We start from the raw sequence: 21,853 nt of genomic DNA, 5'->3' as shown, positions 1-21,853 counted from the left end.
TGAATATTTTCTTAATATATTTAATTTTTTAAAATTAATAAATAAATATATTTACATAACTAAAAAATAAATTTAAATAGAAAAAATGTATGCATTAATTTTTTTCATAATTTGAATTATTTTTAAAAATATTTATATTTCATGATGGGTATTTTGTTTTAATATATGTGACTTAATAATCAACTATTATTTTTGTGGATAGAAACAAAATCTTAAAAATAAAAGAGATATTTGTGTTTCATAACTTTTTTACTAGAAGAGTTCATATGAGTTTTATTTTAAAAATAGAAGGACGGTATTTTTAATGATAGTAACATATGGGAGGTTAAAGTATTTTTCTCAAATGATAATCATAATATTATTAATATTAATATTAATAATAGTTACCAAAAAATAATAATATATAATTATTATTAAAGGGATTATGTATTTTTTTTCTCTTGCCTTAGTTCTTGAAAGTAGAGCGATTTAATTGTTTAGTAAATAAATAAACAATCAGATTATAATATATATATATATATATATATATAACTCACTATAAACACCATTGAAGATTTATTTTTTAAAGAAAAATTAGATTTGATGTAAGATTATTAATTACATAAAAAGATAGAGATTGTGGTAATTACCTCGGCTTGGAAATCTTGATTTTCTTGAGGAACCTCTAGAAACTCAGTATGATTAGAAATATTTTCTTGAGGCTCAGCTTCAATACAACCATCGGAGAAATCTCTGAAGGTCGAAAATTCATGACGAACATTGGGAACAGTCGATTCCATTGAAAAAAATTCAGTGTAACATTCAAACGGATCCTGAAAATTGAGAGGGTACGGAGAAGATTATTGTACGTAATATAAAATTTTATTCACGTTGCAGCTATAAAACATACAAGGAAAAAATAATCACATATTTTCAACTATTTTGATGATGTAGATTACCCTTAAACATATTTAATATAAAGAATTTAACATGATATCAACAGCCATTTGAGTTAAGAACAACAGCTAGAAAAGAGGATGAAAAACATTCAAAAAGAATAGGAACAAGAGAAGAAAAAAAATACCCACAATATTTTTCAATTATACTTAGTATAAAAAATTTAACAGTACATTACCTTTGCGATATTGTTCGCAGGATCTATGTCTTCACCTTCCATACGATTTATGTTGTCACCTTCCTCAAGCTAGGCTCATGTGTATCTTCTGTGTAATGCTCTCTTATTATATATGAAATTAATACCAAGAAAGGATAAGTATATTATAAAGATTTTAAATTTAATTATATAGTATATATTATATATTTACTTTTTTATATATTGGCCAGTAATAATTTTATATATATTTTATATTATTTACACAATTTTCTTATATAATTTATTACTAAATGGAGTTAAAATATATGTTTAATCTTAATTTAAAATTATTTTATGCGTACGGAGCAAGAGAATATACTTCATAAACTCTTGGATCAATTTTACTTTTGTTAAGATCCCTTGAATCAAATTTTAATTGGCTAGGATTCAACATTTTATGAAATAATGTTTTTCAATTATAGTTCTAAACTATTTAAATAAATTTTATAAATCTTAACTCTCAACTCAATTTCATGAACTAAATTAACCACCTCTCATGAACATTATTAATATATATTCTCTTCATATTTTAATCATTTTGTTTCGTTTTTATTTCGAAAGCCTTTCTCTTGTTTTTCCCTCTGCTTCGTTCAAATATTCTATCCCCAACCAAACATGGGGTAAGAGTCTACTGTGATGACATATAATTATGAAAAATATAATCCTATAGCTAAAAAAAAAAAAAAATCAAGACTGTAGATTCAATTTTGTTGATAATATGAATCAAGTTGTGATTGATCGTACGTACCTTCTTGATGTGAATAGCTTGGAGATACTTTGTTTTCTCACACCTCATCCAAAGTTTGACTCAATTGATGTGGTGGTCAACACTAGAGAAGATCTACTTATATATTTGCATTTCTTTGATCAGGTCAAATCATATTGATCTCAAAATATAATAAAAAAATGTGACTTATTTTTAAGATTTTGTACATAAAACAGTAATTTTTTTGAAAAAATGAAGTTACATTTTTATTCGAAAAATAAGAGATTGAATTTCATATTTAATAACAATTCATTTTTCTTAATAAAAATTTAATCATTTAAATAAATTGTATCATTAGTCTTTTTTAAATAAGTGGAAAATTTTCCTTACATTTATCTCCTTTTAATTTTTAAAAACTATTTGAAACTCTCATAAAATCAGATGTCACAAATCCAAATCTCATTTCTACTTTTAAGATTTTGTTTAATTCATTCAATTGTGAGTTGACTATTGAGTCACATTTGTTAGACTAATATATTCTTGTTAAACACATATGTTTAAAAATTACCCAAGTTACTAAAAAAATTTAATTCATATATTTTAAACATATATGTTTGATATTTAAGTTATTAAACTTATTTATTTAGTAATTTTAAATAATTTAAATATATAATTTGGCTAAAATAATATTTCAAATAATATGATAAAAATTTTAAGAAATAGAAATTTAATATAATAAAATATAAATTAGTTATTATAATTTAGATTAAAATACACCAACCTCCCATTTTTTTATTTTACATTAATTACACTGAACTCCATTATATTTTTAAAAATTATTTAAACCTCCCTTGAAATCAAAATTTATATAATACATTTATCCTCTACTTTTAATATTCTATTTCCATCAATCCAATAATCTTAAATAACATATTTTAGACAAGAATATCCCCTTTAACATAAATATTTATTATGCCACGCAAAAAAAAAAAAACATAAATACTTTTTATGAGTCAGATAGGTTTCCCAATGATAATTATAATGCATATATTTTACATTTCTTGTCTTATTTTAAATTTTTAGTTATGTAAAAAAATTTAGTAATTACTTAAATTTTAAGTATATAAGTAGCCAAAAATAATATTTCTTACATATATGAATAAAAAATTAATTAAGAAAAAAATTGGCCAAAAATAATGAATTATAGATTTAATATAATGAGAGATAAATTAATTAATATATAATTTATATTCACTTAATTATTTTTAATATAATTTATGCATCTTAAATTTAATATTTATGTAAATATAGCCACAAATATCATAAAAAATATAACCATAAAATTAAAATAGGGTGAACGGCAGAGATAGAATGAGTCTAAGAAAAAAGGAAATTTAAACTAAATAAAAAAATCCATCTAAAAAGGACATTTGGCATTTTCGAATATAATCCACAAAGAAATCAATGATTGGCCTTCAAACTTGCATGAAAAATAATGAAAAATATTAATCCATGTAAAAATTAGGAAATTTAAAATATTTACAATTGGACCCAAATTTTTGCAATACATTTTAACAAAATTAAGTAATAATTCAAATAATGTCTAAAATAACTTGATTTAAACCCAACATTGATATTAAAAAGGAAAAATAACAGTAAAACACCTTCGAAATATATAACATTTCCTAGTTTTTATGGATTTTTTTAGAAAATGACTTATTCGGCCCTCCAATCTCAGACCACAGTTTCCTCTTCTGTGGCACTATAAAATCCAATGCATTGTGGTGAGTGTAGGAATCGCTTGACATTAGACTTGGGTCTCTATCCCTCAATGTTGGAATGGCCGATTGGAACGTCGTTTTGAATACTAACACTTTGAATATGTTACAATAAAACAAGCAAAGAAAACACAAATCACTGAAGAAAAAAGTGTTGCCGTGGAAAAAGAAGAAATTGGGTGGCCTGAGATTGAAGGGGCAAATATGTCATTTTCCAAAAAACTAAAATGACAGACAATTTCCAAAGGGCTAAAAAGTAATTAATCATATTTTGCATTGCCTATTTGTCGTTTACATAGTATTTTGAAGATATTTTATGGTTATTCTCCCTGTGAAAAATTGAGATAAATGCAACATAAAATTAGTAAAAATTAAAATCTGTCACATCCAAAATATAAATCATTTAGCAGTAGGAGAGAGAGACAGTGCACCAACAAGGATGAGATTAGATATGATTGCTCTTAATAGTTTGTAAGTGATTTAAAAAACATAGATTTAAATTTGTGTGTATAAAAAAAAAATGTTTGAGAGAGCTCTCTCCAAGGGTGAGTTTAAATTACTTGTAGATTAAGAAATCTAGTAATATATTTGTGTCTTAACTCTTAAGAATATATCATGTGTGCGTATATAATATAATTTAAATAAGAAAAAAAATATATGCAAGTTTTACAATTTCACACAATTTTAAATTAGGTTTTAACAATTTATTTGTTTTAATTAAATCACTATTAAAGTAAAAATCTTTACATTTTTTTAAAAAAACAAAATTAAGAACTTTTATATTCTTATTAAATGATTATATGAGTTTAAATTAATTACATAATTTTATAATTATAAATTTATATAATTATATTGCCTGTTAAATATTTTTTATACATATATAATTTTTATAAAAATTATAAAAAATGTAAACAATGGATTAAATCAATTTTTTAATATTTTGTCTAAAAATATTAAATTAAATTTTTTGCAAAATCTAAAAATATTTATGTTTTGTGAAATTTAATAATTCATTATTAATTTTAACATTCAAATATTAACATATATAATATATAAAGTCAAGAAGGCTTAGTTAAAATAAAATAAATTATAGGGATTTGATTTAAAATTAAGTGAAATTATAAGGACTTGTAGATATATTTTTTTAAATAAAATAAAAATATGATGTCATAAAAAGCTTGTTGCTAATATACGTACTTTGTTAATAAGCCATCCATAATATTAAAAAACTAATATCAAATATATTTTAAAGATTAGATTTATGAACATCTTGAGGAATATGAAGATTCATAACGAAATGCTATTTGGACATACACGACACTGCCGTTTGGGTGTTCACAAAACGGCGAGTGTGTTGCTTCATAAAACACAAGATTGGTCCCTCATGATCGAAAAAGTGACGCAGTGAAGTGGACGCTTCTCTGTGATTGAGAGCTTGGATCAAAAAATCTTCCTCTGCCATGGAAGGCGAATCAGTTGGCGACAATGCCTCCCTCATCAATTCCTTCTGCGAGATCACTTCTTCTTCAAGGGAAGAAGCCATCTTCTTCTTGGAAAGCCACAACTTCGATCTCGACGCTGCCGTTTCCACCTTCTTCGACAACAATAACAACAACGCTACCGCCAACAACAACCCTATTATCGATCCCAACGTTGTTGTGAACGATAACCCTGACAGAGTCTCGCGCCCAATTCTCACCTCTGTGGCTTCGTCTCCGGAGTCTCCGTCCGAATCCCACTCCCCTGATTTCTCGCCGTCGCAATCGCCTTCGCGATCTCGGTCGGCTTCTCCGACGCTGTCTCGGGCGCCGTATGAACTTCGATCTCGGAGGAATCGGGGTAAGTCAGCTGGGAAGGCCTCCGGAAGCCGTTCGGGGAGAATTCGGACGCTTTCTGATTTGAAACGGTCCGTGCGTGATAGTTCTGATTCTGATTCTGATGAAACCCAGGAGTATTATACTGGAGGGGAGAAGAGGTATCGATAATTTTAATTCTCTTTTTCTTATGTGTTTGTGACTCGGCTGGGGTATGTTGGAGCTTAATTTTGGCAAATGTTGCAACTTGACTGTGGAAATCCTGAGTATTTGTTCAATTCTTGTTTCCCAGTGGTTTGAAATTCCATTAATTGCAGTTACAACTTCTACTAATCCTGGTGAATAAGAAACTGGCTGTGGAGGTTGCTTAGTTTTAAGATTTTCCGTTTCTGATTCTATTTGTATAAATTATCTGAACTATAACTCTGAATCGGTCTACATTAAGTTGTTTTACATCCCATAAAATTTGGGAAACTGACTGCACTCGTCTGGAAAGATGCACATCTTTAATTTTGATCCATTACATTTACATGTTGTCGTGCCACATCATCCACTTACTTATTGGAATATCATCATTTTGAAGAGTTCTGTATGAAGAAGGCAAGATCACACGTGATGGAGAATCCAAATCCAAATTTGTACTATCAATTGTGTTGTATTAAATAAAGTATTGATATTCTGAAGAGAATGGGATAAAATGCATAGGAGAGGCTCCATTTAATTTATTTACTATCAATTGTGTTGTATTAAATAAAGTATTGATATTCTGAAGGGAATGGGATAAAATGCATAGGAGAGGCCCCATTTAATTTATTTTTTTCTAGAATAGGTGTAATGTGTTTTGGTGCTAAATAGAAGAAACATTTTCTCTTTCACAGGAATGTGGCTTTTTACGTCCATGGCTGAAATTGATTTGTTCTTCTTATCATTACAGTGGCATGCTTGTCCAAGATCCCACCAAAGGTAACAGTGTTGATGATTTTTTTAACCAAGCAAGACAGTCTGCTGTTGATGTCCCTTCTGAACATCCTCAAAAGTCTACAAGTTTTACTGGAGCTGCAAGACTGCTTTCTGGTGAGACAGTGCATAATGCTGCTCCTCCCCCAGAAGTTGTTACACACACAATCACTTTTTGGAGGAATGGGTTTTCTGTTGATGATGGACCTTTAAGGCGTTTAGATGATCCACAAAATGCATCCTTTCTTGAGGTAACTTGCGTTAAGAATGATTTAGAAAGTTCTTGATGGGTTTTATTATTGATTTCCAAATTTATACTTGTGTAACAAATTTATTGCATTAGGCAATCCATGTGGCTAACTCCACCTAGTGGGATAATGTTTGTTGTCGTTGTAATAAATATATTGAGATTTGTTGTCTCTTTATTTACCTTGTATAAGGGAATATAGTTACAATCATTTCCATGAGAGGTTCAAACCTCAATTTGGATTTGGTAATTTCTAAATTCATGGCTGACATATTCACTTTGAAGCCCCTTGTATGTATTAGCTATATTGATTGAGTTCAATTCTGTCTTCCATTACCATTGGTATCATGATCTCTTTTAAAGTACTACTACGTTTATGATTATTTTATTCTTGATGCAGAGTGTAAAGAATTCTGAGTGTCCCCGAGAACTTGAACCAGCAGATCGAAGGACTTCAGTCCATGTTGATCTCATACGGCTGGATGAAAACTACCCTGTACGCCCATGTCTATTTCGTCACCCAGGGCAAAATTTGTTCTGTATCTGCATATGAATTTTAGTAATTACTTTTCTTTGTGCTTATCCATGCAGGAACCTGCGAAGCCCCGGCACCTTCCTTTCCATGGGGTTGGAAGAACTCTAGGTAGCAGCAGCTCCACCAGCGAAGCTGCTGGTGAACCTATTCAAACAACTGTTGCTGGTAGTACTCCAAACACTGCTCCATTGCCTTCAATGGGTTTAGTTGTAGATGAATCACAGCCAGTGACATCAATCCAGCTGAGGTTAGCTGATGGCACTCGCATGGTTTCTCGCTTCAATCACCACCATACAATTAGAGACGTTCGAGCTTTCATCGATGCATCAAGACCTGGCGGAGCAAGAACTTACCAACTTCAGACAATGGGTTTCCCTCCCACAAAACTTGCTGATTTGGATCAGACTATAGAGCAAGCAGGTATAGCCAATTCAGTTGTCATTCAAAGATTGTAGGTTTGCCTTACTGTCATATACAGGCCAACTTGAAGGCACCACATTTATGATTACAGGTTATTCTACATTTTACATTAGTAAATTTATTTTCCTAAAATATCTGTTGTTAGTATGCTTCTTCACAGATTTCTTTGATGAAGAAAAATGCTGGTTGACTGATAGCATTAGATTATTTCTGGGGAAGTTAGTTTTAAAATTTTGTTTGATCCAATGTCTTGAGAGTTATGCCCTATTTGGTAGTATGGAAGAGTTTTTGATGAAAGCGAAAGTGTTCTAATGAGGTGGAACTGAAATTTTAAAACATGTTTGGTATATACATGGGAATGAAAAATAATTCTCACTCTTGTCTTACCTCTTAAGTCTGATGGAACCCATGTCTTGGCTCTTAAGTCTGATGGAAAGAACTGGGTTCACACACATAGGCAGCAAACATACAATTTTTAGACCTCCACTTCTTTATCTCAGTTCCAACTACCAAATGAGGCTTTATTGTGTTCTTTCCAGATCCAGTTTTGACATAGTTAATCATAAACTTCAGCTAAACCGTATAGAATCTCTTTTAGGTGTAATTTACCTCGGCATATTCTAATTCTTGACCTCAGACTTGAGAATTGTGCTACTTCCCTTGTGTTTGTAGATTCATCCAGTAAATTAATGAGGGAAAAGGTTTAAATCTTCTCATTCATTTGAGAATATTTTAATTTTTTTTACCACGATAATATTTTAATAATAATAATAATAGATTTTATTGCAGTTTAAAATATATCATAATAATTTCTGTACATTAATCTTAAATGAAATTTATTTTGAAATTCAGTTAATATTAAATAACATGAAATGATTGAGCAATTTACTAAACAAAAAAAGCAAGTTTTTTCACCATTAACCTTTGACAAGCCGGGTTTCAACAAATATATTATACTTCTATTCAAGATAGTTAAACAACAATAACAACAAGTCTTTATCCTACTAGTTGGGGTAGGCTACATAGATTGCAAGACGTCATTGTGTTCTATCATTTATCAAGCTTTTAGGAATATTATTAATTAACAGATCACGTTCAATAACTTCTAAAAGTGTTCTTTTAGGCCTTCCTCTACCTCTCTTAATCGGACTCAAAGTTATATATTCCACTCTTCTCACTGGTGCCTCCCTTGGTCTTCTTTGTACATGTCCAAATCATCTCAACCGATTTTCTACCATTCAAGATAGTTCAAATCGAATAAATTAGGATTCTTTTGGCCAACAACAAACTAGGATTCATTACTAATTTGCAAGTTATAGCTTTTACCTTTTTAATATTGTGTATTTGCATTTCAGAAGTATTCGTATCTCATCAATAAAATATCGACTGTTTTCTTTATTAATTTATTTTGACTGCAATTGTTTTTATTGGAATTGGCTAAAAAAAATAAAATAAAATAATATTTAATAATTTGGTCATTCGAACTAATTCAAATGAGCTAATAAGCTTGAAGTGTTATAGTCAGTATTAACTGTGAGTTTTTAAATATATTTGCGTATATTAAGCTCTATTTGAAAAGTTTAGCTTGTTTGTACTACAGGCTCTTTTTGTTTTCCAACATGTTCTTGGTTTGTTTACCTTATAATTAAGAGATGCCATTTTCTTTTATATTCAAAATAAATATATTATATTCAGTCCTAAAATCATCAGGTATACAAGTGGTCCATAATTTGAGGGAATAGAATGTGCATATCTTAATCACTTAACAAAATATTTTAACAGCATTTTGAAGCAAGAAAAAAGCAGCAGCTCTGAATGAATCAAACAATATCTATCTCCCTAATTTTCCAATATTTTAACCAATTTATTAATAACTTATTATCTATTTGACCTATTGGACACACACAACATCACCTCTTCTACTTAAAAAAAAAATCTATAATTATAATTATGTTAATGTGAAGACAGTTGTAAAGTTGAAAAATTAATTTATATTTATAATAGTAATTAACTATACCTGATGATAGTTTTGAATTCAATTATAAATAACGTGCTTTAAAAAAAATAAAATAAAATAACATTAAAGATATTGTTCTAAGACATGTTTATATATTTTTTAAATATTTAAATCTGAAATACTTATCTAATTTTTTATTTTATAATAAAAAAGATTTGAAAAAAAAAATCAAACAGGCTTTTTCCTTTGTTTTTTTTTTTTTGGGGTTTTGTTTTGATACTAAGACAAAGTTAAGAAACATAATGTATCGAAAAATATCTCTAGGCTAAATTATTATAAAACAATTGAGAAGAAAAACTAAGTGCAGAATAAAATAAATCAAACAGGTCTTTGATCATTTGCTATGCTAACATTATTTTATGCTTTTATATTGCACAGCAATTCATCTATTATTTTTTCACCAGAGAAATAACTGAAACAATATTCTGTTCATACACTACATGTATAAATAAAGCTGAAACACCAAATCATCAAATATAATATAAATAATATAATAATCTATGCCTCTTCCTTCCCATCAACACCAATTATCAGTTCACTTGCACTCACAAGTTCTTTCTCTTTCTCTCCACTTTCATTATTAGGGTTTAAGTTCTGCTGCACTTTGTACTGATGTCTGCTTGCTAAGATCAGAAACAATGTGAAGTTTAGTACTCCCAGAACTGCAAGCAACCAATAGAAGTAATCTAACTTGGCCATGTCAAGATTGCTTCTCAGCCATGTCTTCTTGGTCACCTTGTCCACAATCAAAACCAGAAAACTACTCACAAAGAATCCCATTGAAAGTGTGCTCAAGAACAGCCCAGTGCTCATTGATTTCATCCTCTCTGGTGCTTCTCTGATGAAGAACTCGAGTTGTCCCACGTAAGCAAACGCTTCTCCGGCGCCGACTAGAAAAAACTGAGGAACCAACCAGAAAGCTCTAAGTTTCAAGCTAGGGTTCCTCAAGGCATGGTTTCTTCTTTCTTTCTCAACAATTGCAGCAGCAACCATGGCAACAATGGAGAACACAAGGCCTATTCCGATTCTCTGGAGGCTGGTGAGTCCTTGGACATTCCCGGTGAGTTTCCGGGCTGCCGGGACGATGAGTTTCTCGTTGATGGAAGTGAAGAGGAGGATGGTGATGATGAGGAAAGATGAGAGAGATCCTGAAGGGATCTCAATGGATCCAAGTTTTCTGTTCATGAATGTTGCTTGCTCAACAGTGAAAGTGGTCATTTGAGAGTACACTGTCCAAAAGAGAATGCCTGTAGACCAAATGGGAATGAGCTTGATAACCATTTTCACTTCTTCAACTTGAGTAACTGATGAAACCAGCCATGAAGAATAGTTATTCTTGTTTCCTTCTTTCTCATCATTTTCATCTACAATTGCAGCCTTGTCAAGGAACCTAATAACAATCAAACATGAAAAATCATATTATCTTCTCAGAAATATTATTATAAATTACAAATAATATCCATAGAATATTTTTTTTTTGGGTTAAAAAATATAAGACATTTTTTTAATGTAAGAAGATGTTCAAAAATAGGCTAAAATAATGTATAATACTCATTGACATTTGAGGCAGCTGCATATACCTGTACCACCTTTAAATGTTTAAAATTAATTTCACTATCCTTTAATTTTTTTTATCAAAATTGCCTATTATTAATTACTCTGTTATATTATTAACAAAGTTTGCCATGTCAAAATGAAAAAAGCCACGTAGAGGCTTAGGTGGTATTTTATGTAAGCAAATAATAGAAGTATATAAATTATGTATAATTTTTAAATATTTACTTTTATACATTTATATTAATTTTATTCATTTTTTTGTTATTAATGATGCATAGTTTTGTTGTATTAAAGGATAAATTTTTATTTATATAATTTTTATCAAAGACATCTTTTAGATATTTTTCTTTTCTTTGTACTTAATATAAAAAGTTATTTTAATTGATAAAGAATAATAAAATTATAATTTTTCTCTTAAATTGTATTAACCGTGAAGTAAGAACAAAGTTCTCCAATTAAAAAATGAGAGCATCATCATGAATGCTAAAAGTAAAAATAATAATTTTGTCCCCTTCTTAAATTAGTGCATTTTCACCCTGTGTTTAAAATCACAGCAATCTCTCTTATGTTAACTTTAATTATTAAGTGATTAAAAAATTATAGAAAATGATTAAAAAAATTGCAAAAGGATCCAAAAATTACAAGTTTAGTCATTTTCTATAATTTTTAGATCCTTTCATGTGATTCTTTTGGTTCTTTTTTAAAATTTTTTAATCAACTAACAGTTTAAGTTAATGATAGGGGTATTATCATAATTTTAAATGCTTAGGAGTAAAAATGCACAAAAAAGGGGGGAAAAAAAGACTATATGGTTCCCAATTCCTGAGCTTATAATATCATGGCCAAATTACCATTTTACCTTGTATTATATATATATATATATATAATTTGAATTTGAATTTAATTGAATTATACCCGACATATCATCAAGAGAGACCACTTTTAGAACGACAACTGAATAATTAAAAATAATAAGCAAAGGTTATCATAAATATGAAATATGCCAACCACAAACATGTCATATCTTCATAATTAATCGATGTCCAATAATTGAAGATGATTACGACACTTGATTGCTTGCTGCTTTAGCAACGTAACTTCACCAGCCATGCTTTCGTTTTGAATGGAAATTAGACTTTGATTATGAACTTGTCCCCATCCAATGAACACCAACTAATTGCACCTAACTTAATTAGTTGATTAAACATAAATTTATAGACATATAATTATATTTTCAAGAATGTGAACTTGTGAAGTGAAGGCATGAAAAGACTATTAGTAATATTTCATTTGATCTTATTATAATTTTTATATTTTTTTTACTAGTATATAATTTGCCAACTTTTACTATCATATTAATTTCATATATATATATATATATATATTATATTAAAAGTTATAATTTTAGAAATATTAATATTTACATTAGGTACATATTCCTTTTCTTAAATTGAAAAACTAATGCCCCTAAAATTATATAATCTTTTATTGAAAACCATATTCGTGTACGAGTAAGTCCCGCATAGACGGTAGCTATGCTAAATCCTAAAATTGGTTTTTCTAGTTATTTACAAAATTTGAATCTTATTCAATATATATATATATATATATATATCTCGAATTCACTTAATCGTTGGTTAATTATTTACTATGTTTTTTAATTGAAAGATCCCTGAATATTTTCAATTGATCAAATGCCACTGTGACTTTGAAAAATTATATATATATATATATATATAGGAGTGGAGTTTTAGATTTTACACACCTTCCCTTAATTATTTTCTTGCATCGTGTCCTATTTTTTTATATTTTAAATATTAAATCCATTTTATTTTTTTAAAACTCAAATTCAAAATTTCAAATTTTTAACTCAAAACCTAGTAACATAATATGTATATATATATATAATTATTTTTTAATTATTAAATTATTTTAAAAATTACTTTTTAAAACAATTATCCCCTAAACCACGGTCCTGGTTCTGCCAATGACCAGAAAAAACTCATTATGTTTTTAAATATAAGAAAATTTCAATCAGCCCAAGTAGTGGAAGAAAATTTGTTAATCCTAATAATTATATGTGAAATTGAAATATTTGGACTAAAATACTCTTATAATTTATGTTTACTTTTTTGCTTTAATTCAATGGTACTTATTTATTAATGAGATATAATTTGAAAAAAAGTAATTAATGTTTTTTAGAAATTTATAGGTTTGCTTATAATAATAAAAAAAATAAAAGGTAGTTTAGTATATACATACCTCAATCTGTGTGTGTGTGGGACCTCAGCTTCATGGAATCCATTAAGAAAGCTTGGATGAGAAGGCAAAGGAAGCTTCCTCTTCTTCCAAGCCAAAATCATGACTCTCCAAATAACAGTCAAAGGACTTCCTTGAGCTTTCTTGTACCTATAAAAAGGGGTCCCACAAAGCAACACTGCCACAGCAATCACCATTGTTCCTGCTGAGATTCCATATCCCCAACCTCTTCCCACATTGTCTTGCACATAAACAAGCACTATCACTGCAAACAATGACCCTATGCTTATGAAGAAGTAGAACCTGTTGAAGAAGAATATCATCTTCCTCTCTTCTTTTGGATCTGATGTGTCAAACTGGTCTGATCCAAACCCTGATACATTGGACTTTATTCCTCCTCCTGCTGCTGCTATGGTGTATAGTGCTGCATACAGCAAGGCTAGCTGGTTTCCGGTCGCCGCGACGCACTCGTGGTGCTGTCTCCGGACTTGTGTGCATTCCGGCGGCCTCATCGACGGGATGGTTGTGGCTAAAGTGAGGAGAAATACTCCCTGATGTGTTAGAAAACAGCACAAGAACTTACTTAGAGATTACTCACTCAATAGCCTTCATATCATTCTTTCACAAAAGCAAATGTAAATAATACATTTAAAAGAGCGAACTAGAAAAAATGATGGACATTTAAATGATATTTTTACATGTATACTAATTGGTGCATAAGAAATGGCACAAGAACTTATTCAGAGATTGCTCCTTCAATAGTCTTGATATTACACATTCACAAAAGTAAATGTAAATTGTACATTCAAGGAGAGATTTCAAGAAAATAATGATGAGCATTTAAATGATGTTGCATGAATACTAATTGTTGCATAAGAAATGGCAACAAATTATTTAGAAATTGCTCTTTCAATAGTCTTGGTATCACACATTCACAAGAGTAAATGTAAATTGTGCATTCAAGGAGAGATTTCAAGAAAAAATGATGAGCATTTAAATGATGTTACAAACACACTATTTGGTCCATGAAAAATGACACAAGAATTTATTTAGAGATTGCTCTTTCAATAGTCTTGATATCACGCATTCACAAAGTAAATGTGAATTGTACATTCAAAGAGAGATTTTGAGAAAAAATGATGAGAATTTAAATGATGTTACAAACACACTATTTGGTGCATGAGAAATGACACAAAAACTTATTTAGAGATTGCTCTTTCAATAGTCTTGATATCACACAGACAAAAATAAATGTAAATTGTACATTCAAAGAGAGATTTTGATAAAAAATGATGAGAATTTAAATGATGTTACAAACACACTATTTGGTGCATGAGAAATGACACAAGAACTTAATTTCTCAATAGGATGTTACATGCATACAAGCTAATTGGTGCATAAGAAATGGCATAAGAACAGTTAGAGATTGCTCGCTCTATAATCTAAATCTTTTGAATTGATCACTAATATGAAAGTATTTAAAACATTTGAGGAGAGAATGGGAAAAAAACGAGAAGTATTTAAATGACCTTACACATCATTGGTGTATTAGAATGGGAAAGTTGGTAAATAGGATCATGGAGTAAAAATATTTCATGGAGTAAAAATATTTGGAAAAAGGACCAGGGTCTTTCAAGTCAATTATGGTTTAGTGAATTAGAAAGGACTAAGGTCCTGTAAGAGAATTAAATTTATAAACTTAATTCTCTTGAAGGACCTCAGTTCTTTTTCCCAAATATCTTCCCCTCAGGGTACAAAGACTTGCTTAGAGACAGATAGTTAATAACAGACACGACACAAGAAAATTTGAGGTGTAGATAAGTAATTTAATAGTGTCATTTTGTTTAAAAAAAATTAATATTGTCTAAAAGGTATTAATTATAGGTGTGATTGATCTGTTCTTAAGTGTATATTTCTTGGAATTGTATGAACTAGAGAGACTAATCAAGTGCCCTGTTCACTCAGAAGAAAATTTGATGCCATTAATTGTGTAAGCCTGAAATCTGTAATCTAATTTCTTTTCTGTGTTATATTTTCTTTTCTTTTCTATTTCTTTTTTACTTTTCCCCTGAAGTAATAAGATCGTTTTATTTGATTTAATCCATTCATTCACCACTTTACCCTTGTCACTTGGAATTAGTCATAGTTAGTCTTAGGTGTTCTGTTCTGTTTTGAAAATATTGCCAAAAGTCAAAACAGAGCAGAAAAATTAACTATTTCCTTTGTTTTGTTGTATTTTTAAATTTTTTTATTTTTAAATAAAGAGAAAAATTTTTTTCTCCACATGAGTGTTGTGCTGTGCAAGTTGAATTAACAAGAAAATAAAAATCATATTATTTGCGGTCAAAAAAAATTGACTAGTCTGTTTGTGTATCTGTTCAAAGCCAGCTAAGCCATGTTTTCACTAAAGGCAAATATTTGTTGCTTCTCACAAAACGTTGATTTTGAAATTGTGAAAACAGATAACCAACCAAACAACTATAAGTCTGGTTTTTTTTTTTTAAAAAAAAAAAAACCAGATTTACCAAACAGAACATTTTCTTTTCCTTAATACATAGTTTCTAACTGTAGCAATCACTCACAGGACCCAAATCCTTTGACTTTTGGAGAAGATAATTATAGAAACATGCATGAAGATTAATTTCCACTTAACAAAAGAAGAAATTAGAATCTGCAGATTTAATAACTATAAGAGCTTGAAACTTAATTACCAGAGCAGCTACGGAGGCTGAAATAGCAACAGTGAGATATCTTCCAAGTTTTGCATCAGCCAGAAACCCACCAAGCAGCCCAAGAAGGTTCAGAGTTCCAAGAAAATTGGTCACAATGGTTGCAGATTTTGCTGATGCCAGATTCAAATTTCCCACTAAGTATGTCACCAAGTTCATACTTATTCCCATCACACATATTCTCTCTGACAGTTCAGTTACTGCCATAAAAAAATAAAATGAAAAGTTACATTACAATCCATAATTAAGTTGAATGGTAAGAAACTTAACACCCCATCAACCAAGGTTTTGAATTTAAGCTTTGCAAGTAGAAAAAAAAAGATGTTGGTAGAGCTCTCGAGCTGGTTTACTCTATCAGATCGCTTTTTAATGTAGGCACTCCAGTAAGCTCCTCCTCAACATTTATGAGTGTTCTCTTTCTCAGAAGTTCTTCGATATGGGCACTGGGCTTTGGTAAGCTCCTCCTCAACATATAAGAGTTTCTTTTTTTTTTTCCCCAAAAGGTGTTTCAATATGAGCACTCAAGTAGGTCTTTTATTGTGTCAACTTGAATTTAGATTAGTTGGTGTTATAAGATTTTTTTCTCAGAAAAGAAAATGAAGAAGCAAAAGCCAAAATGCTGAACTTGACTCTGAAGATTTTCAAAGTTGTGAGCATCATCACCTAAGATAAGTCCGGCAGCCAACCAGCCGCCGGTACGAGATTTGTCAGCCGGCTGACCTCGAAAATCCACTGCAACACTGTCCTCTGCATTTTTCTTCCCTCCATGGCCAGAAACCAACACCTGCAAAGATTAAAAAGTACAAACAAACAAACAAAAAATTAATTCCACACATCTGCATCCTTGAAGTGAATGATGAGCTAGCTTAGTTACTTACCATGCTTTCTGTTTGCTGAGGAAACTGCGAAGGTGTTTAATGTTTTGAAAAAGAAGCTCTTCGTAGTATGGGAAAGAAGAAAGAGTTTGATTGATGATATAGATGAAGATGATGATAAGTTTTGAGGGTGTATAAAGAATGATTAACTTGTTTTTTTGTATCTGTCTGTATTTGTTGTGGCAATAGGCTCCACAAGTGTTGTTGATGATTGGGTTGAAGACTCAAAGAAGTTCATCTATAAGGCATGTGAGTCCCGTATGTGCTTTGGAGGTATTTAGTTTCAGAGAACTCTGTGGCTCTGCTGTGTGTGGATGCATTGGCCTAAAGGACAATGCGATTTTAGAGCTAGGCATGTGCCTTTCCTTTTTCTTTCTTCTTTCTTTCTTTGTTATTTTTTTTTTCAAATAATGAATCATATAATCAAATATGAGATCTCATACCTATACGAATATAACCCATTTCACTAGAATTAATGTTTACTGGTTAATTTGATTTTATTAAATTTACTAAATTCATATCACAACGATATGCTAATTAGAGTTGAGTTTAGTAAAAAGGATTGATATCTCTTAATGCGATAAATTAAAATTTGAATATAAGTACTCAAATTTGGTGTCTACTCATGCCTCAAATAGGAATATCCTAATAAGAAAATAATAACTTATTAGACTTATTGTTATCATATTGTAACTATAATTAAATTAATATATATTTAAGATTTTTATATGAAAATTATTGATTTCCATTAATTTTTTCTATTAGATTAATTATTTTTTAATAAGTTTTCAAATAGATGGTTAGCAAGGATGTTCTGATTTTGAGAATCATAAAACTTGCATATATTTTGTTGGATTTAAATTCAGTGAGTCTCCTAAATACACTCACTCAATAAATGTATTAATTTTAGTATTTAAATTCATCAATATTTGAAAATTATTAAAATATATTTTTTTAAAAAAATTCAAAACAATTAACATGATTAGAACACTCTTTACATATGATGTTACCTCAAAAAATATGAGATTTGATACTTTTTAAATATTATAAAAAAAATCATCAACAACTATTCAATTAATGCCATATAAAACACTCACTGAATATATTTAAATTACTCACTGGATTCAAATCTCATATTTTTAGTCAATAAATTTACAAAATTATGATTATGATTATGATTATTTTATTATTTTTTTCCCTCCTTTTCCTTCTATGTATATTTTTATTTTTTTTCTATTTCTGTCAGGGACAAAATTTGTCCTTACTCAAATACGTTCCCTTGACCGCACAGATCCAGAGTACCATCTTGGTCACGGGATAATCAACGAACACAACTTAACAAAGCAACAAAGACATGAGAGAGAGAGAGAGAGAGAGAGAGAGAGAGAGAGAGCTTATTCCCAATTTGGGTCCTAACTTTGCGTCATGAAGTCATTTTCACAATGAATGAATTATTGCAGCACAGCCAAAAACTTCAACAAATATGCTTTCAATATTTCTTTCTTTTGAATCATATTCGTACATTTGATCATTATAAGCAAATTGAATCACTATGTGATCCACCAGCAATAAATATAACATTGACGATAGAGATTTCTCTTCTTCTTCTTCTTCTTTTTTTTTTTTTTGGTTTTTGTGAAACATTACAAGTGTCTTCCTCTAATAGATTAATCTTTTTCAAGATATAAGCAGAAATTCTTGGGGGAAATATCACAGCTGCAAAAAAAAAAAAACTTTGTATATCCGTTATAAAAGACTTTTTACATCGTAAAAGAGTATAGAAAATAAGTTAATATTAGTTTTTCTTAAAAACTGAGTAGAAAGTCTTTGTTACATCAGTTTTTGTAGCTGGAAAGCTTTTTTTGCCCCTTAAAAAAATGTTTGTATTTTCTTATTAACATAATAACTAAACAACGCAATTAATAACTATACAAGTCAAAACTGTATTGTAGTATTTATTTGCAAAATGAACTAACTATAACTAATAATAAAAATAAATGTAACTAACATTTTATCAATCTAATTGTCCAAATAATCAAAAACTGTCGAAATTATTCTTCCTTATTGTTCACTTTAACCACAATATTTGGAAAAATTGATGAGCCAAAACATCTCAAATACCATCAATCTTTTCTTCAGTGTAGGGATCCATATTATAAATAATTTAAATAATTTAATCAATCGATCAGTACAATATAATTTGCAAACAAGAATCTCAATTGAAAATTTTGTTCAAAAAAAAATCAATTGAAAACTGATATTTATATTTAAAATTTAAATGTTTTATTTATAATTGAAACTCTAAATAAATTTATGACTATCTAAATTAATATTTATAATTTATTTTTTAAAAAAAATTTATGAGGGATTAATTGTCATAAATTTTGAATTTTAAAATTTTATTGTCATTCTTCCAATTTCTTTCAGGTGCTCAATTTACTCTTTGTAGACCCAACCATTGATTTTGCACTTTCGATTTAGTAGAACTCACATATGGGCAGAGAGTGTGAATAGGTTAGGCCTTTAATAGAGCCCTACAATTTAACCTACTTCAAAATTAACCTAATGTATTTACTAAATAGCCTATGAGAAGCCAGCCTTTTTACACACACACACACATATTATGTAATACTCCTTTCGTTCAAAAATATAAAGTATTTTTAATCAAATTTTACTTTCAATAAAATAGTTACCTACTTTTAAATTAACTCTATTTTTTATATTTATTTTTATTAAATACCTTATAATAAATATAAAATCACTATTAATAGGAACACTTTTTGAAAAAAGGCAATGATTACACTTAAAAAGATTAAAAATGTCTTATATTTTTTAACATCTAACCCCTCAAAAAATGCCTTACATTTTTGAATGAAGGGAGTATATCACAAACACATCAATTTCACCATTTAATTCTTAATCAATCTATTCTTTTTTAATTCTAATTATATTTTAAAGCATATTGGACTTATATATTAATTTTAATGTTGTTAGTTGTTACTGTATTGTTATATTATATTATATTGTAGTTAATAAATTCTTTCAATTATTATATATTATAATTGATAAATCAGGTTATACATTATAATAGTCCTAAAATATATTTGAGACGTCTAAAACTAAAATGCAAGTCTACTTAAAAAGTTTACTTTTAAGTAGACATTTAAATAAGCTTTTAGATTAGGGCAAGTCAGGTTAAGTTTTAGATAAGCTCAAGCCTAAGCCGTAAAAAAAGCTTTATACAAGTTTTAGACCAAAATTAAACATCTAATTTATTATATAAGCTCAGGCTTATTTAACAAAAACTTAACTTAGCCTAACTTATTTTCACTCCTATTTATGGGTTGAGCATATTATTACCACTTTATCTTTGTCATTTGTTGGCTTAAGAAATAGTAAACAACTTTTTTTTTTTCAATTGATCTCTTAATTAGGATATCATAGTATTTGAAAAAAATTATAAAACGTGGACCGTCTAGCAAGCTTTAATTTGATTTGAATATTTTATATTTAAATTTATTTTTTATTTTGAAAGTAACAGAAGGTGGATGAAAATTTGTACTCTTAACAACAAATTCTTTAACAAATAGCAATCCATGAGGCTTTGGATTCAAAAAAACTTGTTGGTGGACGATGATATATATTCCTTTCGTATTTTTAATCAAATTTCACACTTAATAAAGTATTTATCTATTTTCAAACTAACCATATCTTTTTATATTTACTCATATTAAACATCCTACAATAAATATAGTCATTCATCAATATGGACACTTTTAAAAAAAATAAAAAAAGACAATGATTACACCTCAAAAGACTAAAAATGCCTTACATTTTTTAACATCAAACTCCTCAAAAAATGTCTTACATTTTCTAACAGAGGAAATAATTATTTTTGTAAGTGCTATTTAAATACAGAGACATGTCTTGATTCTGATGAGTTTTTAATATCCAACTCATTTAAACATGCTATAAAAAAATCTCAAAATTTGAGCCGTCCAAATGAAATTTAGAACTCATGAAGCTGTATTACATGAAATGGAATTAGAAAGCAAAAATTAAAAGTTGATTCTACATTTTAAAATTTAAATTAACCCATGTAGCTGGCAATCACTTGAACAATATTGATTCTACATTGTCAATGTATTTATTACGTCCAGATTAAAAGTTAAGGCAAATCTTTATTTAGTAGCGTGAAGAATCTAATGTGCTTTAAATCTTGATAAGGTAACTTTAAATTGAAGATGCATTATTTAATACTACATTTGCTAATTCCCCAATCTTCTGAAAATCTTTTGGCCAAAAGAATGTTCCATAATAATATTATGCTCTCTTGGTGTAGTTTCTAATATATTACTCTATCCGGCTTAAAATTTGGAAACAAGTTGGACATATCTCCTTTATTTCTCATATTTATTTATTTTTCAAATTAACCCTTTTTTTTTTACAAATATGTGCAATTAATATGAGTATTTTTCAATGTAAATTATTAAAAAAAGATGGATATTTTAGACAAACAAACATAGATTTTTTTACAAATAACTAACTTAACTAATTTTATTTGTTTATATAAATTAGTTATATCTAATTTTTATATTTAAGATAGCAGAAATTACTTCTAAATAGATTTTTTTGGGGGGGGGGTGATGAATTTGATGTAACTAGTTGATACTCCCCCATTTAATTTTATAAGACATTTTTCAATATAATTTGCAGTCCTAAAATATAGAACATTTTAAAAAAAATCAAAGTTTTATTAATGATTATTATTCTAATATTATTCCTCATTAATTTATTGTATTTAAGGTGGATATTTTTAAATTTTAT

The 21,853-nt window shown here is 28.8% G+C and overlaps 2 protein-coding genes across 2 annotated transcripts; one reads left to right on the top strand and one right to left on the bottom strand.

Annotated features, from left to right (window-relative positions):
• Window positions 1-4,957: 4,957 nt before the first annotated feature.
• LOC129317625 (plant UBX domain-containing protein 4-like) lies at window positions 4,958-7,798 on the top strand. The gene is made up of 4 exons (XM_054961957.1): window positions 4,958-5,591; window positions 6,365-6,638; window positions 7,035-7,130; window positions 7,226-7,798. Exons 1-4 carry the CDS (start codon window positions 5,077-5,079, stop codon window positions 7,622-7,624), a joined length of 1,284 nt encoding a protein of 427 aa, XP_054817932.1. The 5' UTR covers window positions 4,958-5,076; the 3' UTR covers window positions 7,625-7,798.
• Window positions 7,799-9,935: 2,137 nt separating this feature from the next.
• LOC129318400 (protein NRT1/ PTR FAMILY 6.4) lies at window positions 9,936-17,354 on the bottom strand. Its single transcript, XM_054963122.1, has 5 exons — window positions 17,030-17,354; window positions 16,815-16,935; window positions 16,134-16,351; window positions 13,426-13,973; window positions 9,936-10,996 (listed from the first exon to the last, which is right to left on the bottom strand). The coding sequence occupies exons 1-5, from the start codon at window positions 17,030-17,032 to the stop codon at window positions 10,105-10,107; spliced, it is 1,782 nt and encodes a 593-aa protein (XP_054819097.1). The 5' UTR covers window positions 17,033-17,354; the 3' UTR covers window positions 9,936-10,104.
• Window positions 17,355-21,853: the final 4,499 nt, after the last annotated feature.

This window comes from Prosopis cineraria, unplaced genomic scaffold (genome assembly GCF_029017545.1).
Source record: "Prosopis cineraria cultivar Desert tree isolate PC_DT_omini unplaced genomic scaffold, ASM2901754v1 PC8, whole genome shotgun sequence".
Classification (NCBI taxonomy): Eukaryota; Viridiplantae; Streptophyta; class Magnoliopsida; order Fabales; family Fabaceae; genus Prosopis; species Prosopis cineraria.
Note: the sequence above shows the minus strand (reverse complement) of the source record. Positions and strands in the feature narration are given on the sequence as shown.

Coding starts and splice junctions, on each gene's coding strand:
- LOC129318400 (XM_054963122.1), bottom strand. Junction 16,352..16,814: donor GGCTGCCGGACTTATCTTAG/GTGATGATGCTC, acceptor TTTTTATGGCAG/TAACTGAACTGTCAGAGAGA. Junction 10,997..13,425: donor CCACACACACACAGATTGAG/GTATGTATATAC, acceptor GATTGTTATTAG/GTTCCTTGACAAGGCTGCAA.
- LOC129317625 (XM_054961957.1), top strand. CDS start 5,077: ATGGAAGGCGAATCAGTTGGCGACAATGCCTCCCTCATCAATTCCTTC. Junction 5,592..6,364: donor TATACTGGAGGGGAGAAGAG/GTATCGATAATT, acceptor TTATCATTACAG/TGGCATGCTTGTCCAAGATC. Junction 7,131..7,225: donor GGCTGGATGAAAACTACCCT/GTACGCCCATGT, acceptor TTATCCATGCAG/GAACCTGCGAAGCCCCGGCA.